Source organism: Triticum aestivum, chromosome 3B, assembly GCF_018294505.1.
Source record: "Triticum aestivum cultivar Chinese Spring chromosome 3B, IWGSC CS RefSeq v2.1, whole genome shotgun sequence".
NCBI classification, from domain to species: domain Eukaryota; kingdom Viridiplantae; phylum Streptophyta; class Magnoliopsida; order Poales; family Poaceae; genus Triticum; species Triticum aestivum.
In genome coordinates this window covers 184,226,495-184,238,959 of record NC_057801.1, presented here as the reverse complement: position 1 = coordinate 184,238,959, position 12,465 = coordinate 184,226,495, and the positions used below count along the sequence as shown (strand labels likewise).

At 44.4% G+C, this 12,465-nt stretch overlaps 1 protein-coding gene across 1 annotated transcript; it reads right to left on the bottom strand.

Moving 5' to 3' along the window:
• Positions 1-9,398: 9,398 nt before the first annotated feature.
• Positions 9,399-10,980, bottom strand: LOC123065184 (uncharacterized). The gene is made up of 2 exons (XM_044488534.1): positions 10,719-10,980; positions 9,399-9,599 (listed from the first exon to the last, which is right to left on the bottom strand). The coding sequence occupies exons 1-2, from the start codon at positions 10,887-10,889 to the stop codon at positions 9,450-9,452; spliced, it is 321 nt and encodes a 106-aa protein (XP_044344469.1). The 5' UTR covers positions 10,890-10,980; the 3' UTR covers positions 9,399-9,449.
• Between the last annotated feature and the right edge of the window lie 1,485 nt (positions 10,981-12,465).

The window sequence follows — 12,465 nt, the reverse complement described above, 5'->3', positions numbered from 1 at the left end:
TGGTAGTTTACATGATCGATATCGACTTGTAATGTGAAGACAAACTCGCTACTCGCGGTTTCGAGACTTGTAGTGTTCTAATTTTTTTGCTATTTTAAATTCGGAGACTAATATGATGAATTGTATTCGGAGACTAATCTTCTATTGTATTTGATGAATCTGTTGTTGCTGTGTGGTGCTAGCTATATTCTGTCCAATAATATATTTTGTAACCTGTGAAAATATTAGAAAAGAAAAAAATCCCTAATATTCATACTAGTGGCGCACCACCACATAGTGCGCCATTAGTAAGCCAGAGCACACTAATGGCGCATCATCCACCAGTGCGCCATTAGTATGCCAAAGCACATGGGTAAATATGGCCCCTGGGAGGCATACTAATGGCGCACCGTGGGCTATACTAATGGCGCACTGCATGGTGCGCCATTAGTATACCAGATACTAATGGCACACCACAGGTGCGCCATTAGTAAAAAATACTAATGGCGTGCTACTAGTGGCGCCCCTGTAGTGCGCTATTAGTACGCAAAACAGGTGCGCCACTAGTAGGCCTTTTCCTAGTAGTGGGAGTGTGACGTCCTCAGGGCCCGACACCATTGGGACCCAGTCAAGAAGGTTTTCGAGACGGACCCGGTCACGGCGGAGTTCATGAGACTGCTGGTAATTTTAGTTTCTGATCAACTCGACTGCACGTTTAGTCATATTTGTAAACGATCCTTGTTCCTTTTGCAGAGAGAGCAGCACAGGATTGCGGCCGAAAGCGACTCGCCGTCTGAGGCATTGGCGAGGCCCAAGTGGGACACTCCATTCAACCAGGCGTTGAACATATTGAAAGGACTCCCGGTGAACACTCGGCCGTCGTATGGACGCATGCACGGTGTCGGAGACGGCGCCACGTGGAAGAAGTACTACCGTGAGACCATGGAGGAGAGAAAGGAAAGATGGAGATTAACTGGAGAAAACATCAACAAGAAGGTTGAGATTGCAGTTGAGAAGAAATCAGTTGAGACAGTCGCAATAGCGGTAGCTGCCGCAAAACAGGCGGTTGCAGATTTGTCTGGTGTCTTGGTTCCGGCCGTTTTCAATTGGAGTAGGCAAAATCTAGGAAAAAATGCAGCATACTTTCCCCTTGCCGACTTATTCGGGAGCAGCTCGACTAGCATTGCACCAGCACCTGCACCTGCTCTCGCACCGGCTCCCGCACCTACTCCTGCATCGGCTCCTGCACCGGCTCCCGCACCTGCTCATAGCAGCCCGTCCTCCATCTCGGACGTGCTAGGCGGTGCTTCATCTTTGGCTGAGCTCGACGCCCTCACAGTATCTATTACACCGGCCCTCTTCAATAAATGTATAATCTCCCGTTTCCGTTGCCTTTCGGATGTCTCACATCGCAGACATGTCTTTGCAGGCCGACGTAACCCCGTGCACCATATTGTACACCATCGGCGACCAGAAGGTGGACGTGGGGAAGGTGACAATAATGAAAGCGAAGGAACCATTGTTCCACAGCCGGCCGACCCCCCCCCCTCGACGTCTTCAAGGTTTTCGTGGTCAGTGTCAAACCAGGCCACGAGAATTTGGCTCCTCCGGTACTAGGGGGGATGACAACGAGACCCCATGGCGGCTTTGTGGTTGCAATGGGTGGGTCCTCTTGTGGCCAAAGAGTCTGCTTCGTCTGGAGGCGGCTGGGAGCACACCCACTAGCACGCAGCCTCAGCAAGGTATGAACATCAACACCCCACCTACCCAATTAGCATCGGCTGTCGTGCTGGGTGATAGCGGACGGGGTGAGGAAGAGGCTCCATTAGTCACTGATGACGTCGCCATAGATGAGGATGAGGATGATGATGACACTCAACAGTATTTCAATACTAGCGCCTATGAGTACTCAGGGTTTGAGCATCATGAGTCGTTGCCTGAATTGCCGCCTCCGGAGGCTGAACGTATTATAGACGACTTTCCAGTACCAAAGAAGCATAGGAAGAGAACGAGGAAAGGCAACAAAGCTGCTTCTATGATCCAGCCGCCTCAGCAGCCTCGGGTTCAAGATCGTATACCTAACCCCGGTGCGGCAAAATGGCATATCGTCGGTGAACCAATCCTACCTAAGGCAGCGTTAGAGGCCACACATGGCGATCTAAGGAGACTTCATGATGATGTGTTGTTGAGAGAGAAAAGCCTCATCGCCTCAGAAAATCCAGGATACCCAATCTACGTGGTTAACGTGCTGCGGCAAAGTTCGTACATCCACACATGCGCCGCAGACAAGTTCTTCCTTCGATTCGATTACATCTTCGACATGTTTCACTTGAAGAAGCTGGATTTTACGTTTGTCCGCCTTTATGCCTTGTACATGAACTACATCATCGGGATTGAGCAGATACCTTATATCTGTGTTGCTGACCCGTACTTCATGCATGATGCCTTCTTGGCAGTCTGCGCAGAGCACCATGAATACGCGAGGGACTACATCGCTAATTTCATGGTCGCCGGTAAGGACAAGGAGGCGATTCTCGTGCCTTATCATCTTGTGTAAGTCATCCATGCAGATATCCTTCCTTCAATTTCAATCATTCATTTGCACGGTGGAGGCTAATTAATTTGAGGTGTACTTATTTTGCGCAGCGGCGGGCGTGCCGTCCTCATCATCCTCTACCCCCAATACTCCCACGCTCTTTACTTGGACTCGTTGAAGAACATGAACAAAAAGGATTACACCCACATCAAGTCTGTTCTCGACAGTGCTATGTTTTACTACGACAAACGGGGTGGAGAGGTCAAGGATAAGAAGAAAAGGGACGGCATGCCCGCATTCGGTCATAAGACCAACTTCTGCTACATCCAGCAACCGAGTGATACTCTTAGTGATGGATTCTATGTCCTACACCACATGCTGGAGTACAGACGGGATCATCAAAACCTTCGCATGTCACCTAAATCCGGAGATGCCCATATTCTGCAATGGGCAAAGAATGTAGGAGATATCCCGGATCATCGACTTCGAGGTGAGTTCTATCACATCCAGCGTGAACTTGCCCAAGTCATCGTGAAGGAGGTCCTCGACAAAGAAGGTGTGTTCTATGAGCAAGGGCAAATGTCACGGGAAGACATGCGAACACGCGTAGCCGCTCAGCATCTCGACCTGAAGCCTTTCCCTAAGCTCGGGGACTATCTCCCTAACTTGGATGGATGCAATGACATGTTGGAGTGATTGACAATGTGTTCGTTTAGTCCATACTTTCTGAATGACAAAACTTTGAGTTATGCACGACAAAACTTTATTTGTGATGTAATTAAGCTGTCCTCCTCAACAAGTGAAGATCACTCTGGTTAGGGCATTTTGGGTACGATGAACTTTGTTATTTATGCTTATGATATGTTGCTTTTATTTTTGCCAAGTCTGTCTCTTTCTGTTGCTCAACTATGTATGTTGCATGTCATCGACTCATGTGACGATGCAGATGCATAGATCATCGATGACGAAGAAGTGCAACGCCACAAGTATACGATGAGTGGCCAGAGTGTCAGACCCAGGTGTACTGGTTTCCGGTTTCCGAGCGACAACCAGTAGTTAGTTTAGGTTCACGCTAATGGGAGAGAGGGATACAAACTCATGTACTGCATAGTTCCGCTCTCACTCATAGTGATAGCTCTTCTCGCGTATATCATTGTTTAGATGGATGACGATGTAGTTGCAAGTAATCGAGACTTGTATCGCTATTTTTGAGATGATGAAGAGAGACCAATTTGTGTTGGATGATGATTATGATGATGACATGATTTGATACTATGATTACATTTGTATGTGTATGATACGCTAAAGATTATTGTATAAAGCCTGTTCAAATACAAAACAAATATGCAGAAAAAAAACTAATAAAACTAACAGTAGCGAGGGGGGAAAAGTTAGCAGCGGCGTGCTCTTACCAGTAGCGCGCCCAAGCTAAAAGCACTGCAGCTATTAGCAGTAGCGTGTTGAACTAAAGATCGCTACTGCTAGCCATGTATAGCAATAGCATGGGGCAACACGCGCTACTGATAAATGTTAGTTGTAGCGTCGTATCAGTAGCGCGGGACCCCGTGCTACTGATACACCAAATACCCGCGCTACTGCTAGGCTTTTCCCTAGTAGTGAATAACTCCTTCGCCCCCACCATGGCGATAGTACACACACCTGTCACCATCGTTTATTACAAAGCCGGCAGCAGTTAATGTTCTTTCGAACTTATCATGCCACTCCTTAGGGGCTTATTTAAGGCCATATAAAGACTTTAATAACTTGCACACCTTTCCTTCCTGACCAGGTACTACAAAACCATCTGGCTGGTCCATGTAAATTTCCTCCTTCAACTCTTCATTGAGGAAAGCCGTCTTAACGTCCACTTGATGAACGAGAAGACCGTGTGAGGCAGCCAGTGATAGTAGCACCCAAATAGTGGTCAGTCTAGCCATGGGTGAGTAAGTATCAAAGTAGTCTTCACCTTCTTTCTAGGTATAACCCTTGGCCACAAGCTGTGCTTTGTACTTTTCAATCGTACCATCAGGTCTAAGCTTTTTCTTGAACACCCACTTACATCCTACAGGTTTGCACCCATAAGGATCCATCTCGCTGGGGACAGCTTCCTCCTAGTAGTCAGCATCAGAAGATGCATAGGCTTCTGAAATAGTCCTAGGTGTGGCATCCACGAGGTACACAATGAAATCATCACCAAAGGACTTTGCGGTCCTCCGTCTCTTACTCCTTATAGGAGTTTCATTGTCATCCTCAACAGGATTCTCAATGTGTTCCATCGCAATGTGTGTTCAGGAATTACACCGAATTTCCTCACTAGATGGAGTAGGTATCTCCTGATTTGATGAACTAGACATATCCTTCATAGAAATATTTTCTCAAAGAAAGTTGCATCATTCGACTCCATAATCGTACCAACATGCATGTTGGATACCTCAGATTTTATTATCAAAAATTAATAGCCAATGCTATGAAAAGCATAGCCCAGAAAAACACAATCTACGGTTTTTGGTCCCAGTTTGCGCTTCTTGGGAATCGGTATATTGACTTTCGCCAAACAACCCCAAGTATGAAGGTAGGAGAGTTTCAATCTTTTCCTTTCCCATTCCTCAAAAGGAGTCATGGTCTTATGCTTTGTGGGAACTCGGTTTAGGACATGACATGCAGTCATTAGCGCCTCCCCCCACCATGCCTTGGAGAGACCCGATGTGTCTAACATGGCGTTAACCAAATCAGTTAGAGTTTGGTTCTTTCTTTTGGCTACCCCATTTGACTGAGGTGAGTAAGGAGGCGTTCTCTCATGGATTATACCATGTTACGCACAAAACAAATCAAATTCATTGGGAAAATACTCTCCACCGCGATCAGACCTAAGCCGTTTAATTTTTCGATCAAGTTGGTTCTCTGCTTCAGCTTTATAGTTTTTGAAGAAATTTAAAGCCTCATCTTTTGATTTCAGAAGATACACATGAGAATATCTAGTGGAGTCGTCAATCAATGTCATGAAGTATTTATTTCCACCTTTTGTCAACACGCCATTCATCTCACAAAGATCAGGATGTATAAGCTCTAGTGGCGCCAAGTCTCTTGCCTCTGCAGTCTTATGGGAGTTGCGAGGTTGCTTAGCTTGCACGCACACTTGGCACATGGAGCCCTTGACAGTGGTGAATTTCGGAATGAAACTCATATTGACTAGCCACGTCATGCAACCAAATTTAATATGACAAAGTCGTGAATGCCAAATATTGGACTCATTATCGTGGCAAACATTATTGATAACTTTAGTGCAAATATCTGACAAAGACAGGCGGAACAAGCCTCCGCACTCATAGCCTTTTCCAACAAATTGTCCACACTTAGAAATTACAACTTTATTGGACTCAAAAACTAACTTAAAAACATCTCGACATAAACGGGATCCGCTGACGATATTCTTATTGATGGACAACACATGATGAACGTTCTTCAGACGCACGATCTTCCTCGAAGTAAACTTTAGATTGACCGTACTGACACCTCGAACAATGGCATGTGACCCGTTCCCCATCAGCACGGGAGAAGTCCCTGTGACCTGGTAAGAAGAAAACATGGAGGCATCAGCACAAACATGTACATTGGCACCGGTGTCAATTAACCAATCAGGAGATTGAAATACTGAAAGGATGGTAGGAAGAATACCGTACCCAGATTCCTTCATATCAGTATCACCGATGACAACATTAGCGTACTTGCCGCTCTTCTCATGTTCGTGCTCCTTAAAGCGGTTAGGACACTTCGGAGCCTAGTGATTAGGATCACCGTAGACATGGCAAAGTCCCTTGCCCTTCTTATGAGAATTCTTCTTGAAGTTGGTAGGATGTGACGGCTTGTTCTTTGCATCAAACTTGCCTTTGCCCTGAGTTTTGTTCTTGTTGTTTTTCAACTTGTTGGGCTGAAAGTTCTTCTTCTGTACCATGTGGGCACTAGAAGCTCCCTCAACAACTCGAGCACGTGTGTCTTTTTCCCTCGCCTTCTCTTCAACATCAAGAGTACCAATGAGATCCAAAACGGAAACTTCTGTCTCTTGTGTTTCAGGGAAGTAGCAAAATTGTTCCATGAAGGTGGAAGCTTGGCAATGATGCCTTCGGCAACAAATTTGTCCGGCAACACACACTTGAAGTACTCAAGTTCCTTTGCGAGGGATTGTATCTCATGAGCCCGCTGGACAACAGAGCGCTCATCAGTCATCTTGTAGTCATATAATTGCTCCATGATGTACAACTCGCTACCGGCGTCCGAGGCCCCAAACTTAGCCTCGAGCACAGCCCACATGTCCTTGCTATTGTCAAATGACATATACGAATCCACAATGGAATCATCAAGAACACTCAGAAGGACGCCTTTAAAGAGGGTATCGATCTTCTCAAAAGCTTCCTGTTGTGTAGGATTAAGAATGCCCTCAGGCTTGCCCTTGGAACCAGTAAACTTCTCTCGTGTGCCACCTTGTATATTGCACCCCCTTAAAGGTAGGCGGCTTCAGATGTGCAGCAAAACCACTTAGAGTAAATTGCCTATAATCAGGTTTTTGGATTGTTGAATATATGAGCAAATTACTAAAGATTAAATCCGAATAAACAGTAAATAAATCATGATGATGAAAACAGAGATTAAACTAATCATGCGGACTAGCATAGTAGATGAACGATCATATCTAGGGCATAGACTTGAACTAAGAATTCTAGCACGATCTTGAACAAGGAGGACAAGATCACATACGGTGCAGCGGAAGCAGGAACGCCGACATTGATGTTGTCTTCCATGTCGTCGATGAGGAGGTTGCCAAGGTCGGGGAAGAAGTTGTTATTGGCGAAGTCGTCGCTGCCAGTAGTCGCGTGAGTACGCTCCCCAAAAACCTGATCGCCCCTCTCCCGTACAGGATCACGAGAGGCGGGGTTTCGGAGGCCTGTTGTCCCTTCTCGCGATGCACGCTAGAAGGAGGGATGGAGAAGACTTGCGTGGCAGCGCGATGATCTGGAACGGTCTGAAACCATACGTTGTGGCGGTGGCTAGTGTAGACATCTGCCTGACTATATTATGCGGGCCGTTCAGGTTGTGCAGAAAAACCCGAGCAGCAAAAATATAGACAACGTGCATAGCTCTGTCCTCGGCTCGGCTCATTCCCGCAACCCGCGGCGCGTCGTGACAAGGCATGGGGTGGCGAGGCGAGCGAGGTGGAGGAGCGCATGTGTAGGTCTCCTCTTCTCATGCTCATACAAGTGGTAGAAGAACTCACCTTATAAAGAGGTGCAAGTCTCTCTCAACTTCTGGGGTGGGACTAAACTTTAGTCTCACTCACACCACTCACATGTGTGCATGAATGGGCCAAGAGAATTTCAGAATTTTAGTTGGACTTTGGGCCAAATGCTCACTAGCACATTCCAACACGTCGTGTTCACATACAAGGGAATAAGGGTAGCATTGACCTTTAAATTGGACACTGCATCCGTCTACGGACTGGTGGAGATCAATCCGCAGACGTTGATGCGGGGGCTTGCCATCCAACCATAGCCACATACATTCTAAACCAGATTTCAACAAACATGATGAATTGCATGCAAACCGAATGATTTTCATTTAAGCTTGAGCACATTCATTGCATTTCGTCATTTTTCATTAAAAAGGCGATCGAACCTAATCCTAGCCTACCGCGGTGCCCCTCCCCCATGTCCTTGTTTACCTTCCGACGATCGTTGGGTTCATCTCGCCGTCTACATGAGCGACGGGGATAAGACCCATGTGTAGTCGCCGGCGTGGAAAGTTGAACATGGGAGATAGACCGGCCCACTTGGGACTCGAGGGCCCCCCACCTCCCATTCTCTACTCCTCATCAGTGTCCATGACTTGTCCGTTGCGGGTGGACTTGAGGTCGATGATGGACGTCAACGGGCTAGCACTCTCCTCCTGTCACCGGCACACCTAAAAGTGTGTTGACATCGCATAGGACGCGCAACTGGCGACGTTCTCGACCTTGACCGCATGCGCCGCAAGGCTGCTTCCGCGTTCGGTTGTGCCATCTCTGCGTTGTTAGCGGCGGCGTGTGTGCACACAGCCTTGTAGAGCGCCCACTGCTCAACAACGAAGTTGTGGTTCACTGCGTCCATAGTCGCCATGGCTTCCTCGCTCGCGTGCAAGTCATAGATTTGACCCTCCGCCAGCCGGTGCTGCTCGAGGAGGAAGAAGTTGTACCTCCTGCGTCTTCCAGAACACTAACATAGACGCCGGCGCCGTTTGCTCCTCCGCATGGCGGATTTGAAGTACATCTGCGCTTACTCCATGGTCAAGCCAGCATGCATCAGCGCAGGTTGTGGCCCGTAGTCGTCGTTGGAGCCCGCCTCCATCGTGGGGTCATCGTCGGAGACCTCAGGGAAGCTAGCCAACATCTCTGCCAAGGCGGCCGCAAGAGCAGCCACCTCGTGCGCTCCGACGGGGGGCTCTCCCACAACGCATTCACGCTCACGGTCATGGAGGATGTGGAGCGGACGTGTTATGGTGTGGTTTGAACCGGATGTGGCCGCCTTTAAATAGCGGACGCCGGTGAGACCAAGCGTCCGGGTACGTCAATGTGCGGGCGCCGGAGTTGGTTTCACGACCGACAAGCCTGTTTAATGACGATAAACGGATTAGACTAACTTTTGTGTACCACTTAGATTGTGGAACAGGGGTACAATTCAAGGAAGTCTCCCTTCTGCTTCTCATTGTTGGTCAATTAGACATTTTCATGCCATTTGAATTGCACATAGATAATTTCACCACCACGAATAAAAAACAAATATCATGGAAAGTACTTTCTAATTCCATAGAGACATCTCACTTCTTTATGAAATCCAAGGTAAAATAGGGATGTCGAACTACTCTACATAAGAGTTTAGTCATTGGTAAGGTATAACTTGCAAGTAACTCAACCGCCAATTATTAAAAAGGGGTCAGTCATTGGTAAGGCCATAAGAATCACAGCAAACAGACTAAACTTTGTATCCCCCTCGGTGTATTTAATCGCATATCTTCTCATCGAATCAAATAAATACACCCACAGAAAGACCAACAGTACCTGCAATCAATCAAAGTGTATGTTAGAGAAGGAAAAGTACAAGAACACATGAATTTATTGAATTATGTACTTAATATATACGAGAATTCTTCAAAACTGTTATTTGGATGGTTCAGTAGATAAAAGGCAGAAAGGTTTAAGCTAATATCGGCCTTTCTTACGGAATTGATGATGTTAACGTATTTTGTTTTTCTCCTGAAAAAGGGTCATTCTTTCCTAGGAATTCTAGATAGTTTTCCCCCTTTTTTGGAACATGTGTTTACCATCAAATAAAGAAGACCCTCATAAATAGTCATATTCCATCCACTCCAAATTAATTGAAGTTCTAGTTTTTTCCTAAATCAAATTTGTTTACAGTTTGATCAAGTCCATCCGAAAGTGCTAAGATCTACAATATCAAATATATAGTGCAGACATTTTTTTTGAAGAAACTAAGAAAACAAATTTGGTATTCTAAATGTTGATATATTTTTAGTAGAGTAGTCAAACTTTAAAGTTTGACTTAGAACAAACCTAAACCTTCAATTGACTTGGAATGGACGTACTTGAATTAAATATTTGTATCGGTCCAGTTAAATTTCAGTTTCACTCCACGTACATGTCATTAAGCCAAAGTAAATAATAGGGCAACCGAAGAATAATAGAAAGGATTCTCCGTAATAAAGGGAGGTAAATCGGGTTTAAGGAACTAGATGGAGCAGTGTAACAACTAAATTATAGCTAGTGCACAAAAGATTTATCGAGTGTATTGTTTGGATGACCGCTTTAAGATAGAATTAGAGCGTATAAATGAGTTTTGTCCTACAAGAATCCTTTTGCGTTACGCAACCTATGTGGGAAACTTATCAAACTTATAAGGTGAGTCAGTGATCCAAGCAATGAAATTCATCTGCCCTAAGCAACCATATAGCCGCAACAGAGCACAATGATTAGTTATCTGTACATGCTCTGTTCTTTTATGCTAATATAGAAACTGCAGTGGGGTTTACCCCCACTATTCTTTTATGCGCTAGTAGCAATATCTTCTATTTTATGTGTAGGATATTCATTGTTCACATCGATCTAAGGGCTATATGTTTTTTTATTTATGCTGGAGCATCTTAATAGTGGTACCGGTACCCGAAAGATGAACGTGGCGATCCTCCCCGTCTTGGCGTCCGGCGGCGTCGTGGTGTGGCCGGGTCCAGTCTCGATGTCCGTCAGCAGCGGCGACTCCAGCTCCTCCTTGGATGCCTCGCCGCCGGCGCTGCACGCACAACCGCACGCTTCGCACGGCATCGATGCTCCCATGGTGAGCGACGACGAGGACGAGGACGAGCGAGCTATAACCCTATTCTTTTTTTATTCCTTCCCCTGCAACAAACGTGGAACGCTCTGCTGTTTTTCGCGTTCCGGAAAAAGAACACTCGGTTTGACGTGCTCTTGTTCTGCCCTTTATCTATGCGTAGGATACTAGGATTTTTTTTTTTTGAGGATCGCGTAGGATACTAGGATAGGAGGCAAACCCTGCACCCGTCCGCCTATTTTATAGCAGGTGCGGCCCTCTAAGATCGTTATATGGGCTGGCACAGAAGCGGCCTAATAACAACATCTATTTACTTTCTTTAATATATTCCAGAAAAATAATTCTTTTATGTAAATGTAATAAAATGCGAAAATCAGCATATATATAAACAGAAATTATATCAGATAATATTTTTTCATGTTTGTAAAAATGTTCATATCGTGCTTACAAAATGCATGTATTTAGGAAAATATTCACGTAAAATAATTTGGACTTTCAAAATAATAATTATTAGGAAAAATGGTCTTACTTGTTAAACATATGTTCACGCATTTTCTAGAAAAATTATGATTTTTGGAAATATTGTTCATTAGGAAAAATGATTATGTGTTATAAAAGTTCAAGTATTTTAAATAACTTTCACAGGTTTCTAAATGTAGTTTATGTGGTTTGAAAAATAAAATCATATATTTCAAAATATTGCCGTACCGCCCCTCTCCCCCAAAAAGAACAAAGAAATCAAAAAGGAAGAAACATTGAAAACCGGGTTCAAATTTTGGTTAAAAGCAAATGAAGAAACCAAAAATCTAAAGTACTGAAAAAACAAGTACGAAACCAGAAAAGGAAATCCGCTGGAAAAAACATGAGGAGAATCACCGAAGCCAAATGGGTCGAGCTCGAGCAATTATGCAACCGCCGCGTGCGATTTGCCTCTATATTCTTCGTACCAAGTATAGAATAGGGTATCTCTGTGATGTCTTTTACGCTCCCAACTTTTTTCAAAAAGAGACGCTTTATTACTTACTAGCAAAAGGGCCCGTGCATTGCAACGGGAGAAAAAAATTCATAATGTCCAATGGTCATGATCACATTTCGCTATATCACCGAGATACAATATCTCTCTCAATTTCGCGAAATCATGAACATTTTGAAATTATGAACAATTTGTTAAACTCATGCACATATTTGAAATCGCAAACAACATACTATTACAAATTTATGAACATTTTCTACAATCAAGAACATTTTTTTAATTTATGAACATTTTTTGCTATTTACAAACATTTTTTAAAAATTGTGAACATTTTTAAGCAATTTTCCTGAACTAGCAAACATTCTATAATCGATGAACTTTTTTTAGAAATTGGGTGGAATAGTTATTGAATTTTACGAACTTTTTTTGATTTAACGAACATTTTTGGAAATGCCCGTGCGTTGCAACGGAAAAAAACTATCAAGTTATACATGTGTCGTAGATATAAAAAAGTATGAATCAAATTCACAAAGTATATACAAATGATCTCATGATGAGATAAGACACTTTTAAAATGTAATTTCAAAAACGAACAATATGATGCTCAT

What these genes read in the sequence shown, in the direction of transcription:
- LOC123065184 (XM_044488534.1), bottom strand. Translation starts at nt 10,889, where the DNA reads ATGGGAGCATCGATGCCGTGCGAAGCGTGCGGTTGTGCGTGCAGCGCC. An exon ending in TCGCCACGTTCATCTTTCGG is followed by an intron (nt 9,600 to 10,718) that starts GTACCGGTACCA and finishes GATTGATTGCAG; the next exon opens with GTACTGTTGGTCTTTCTGTG.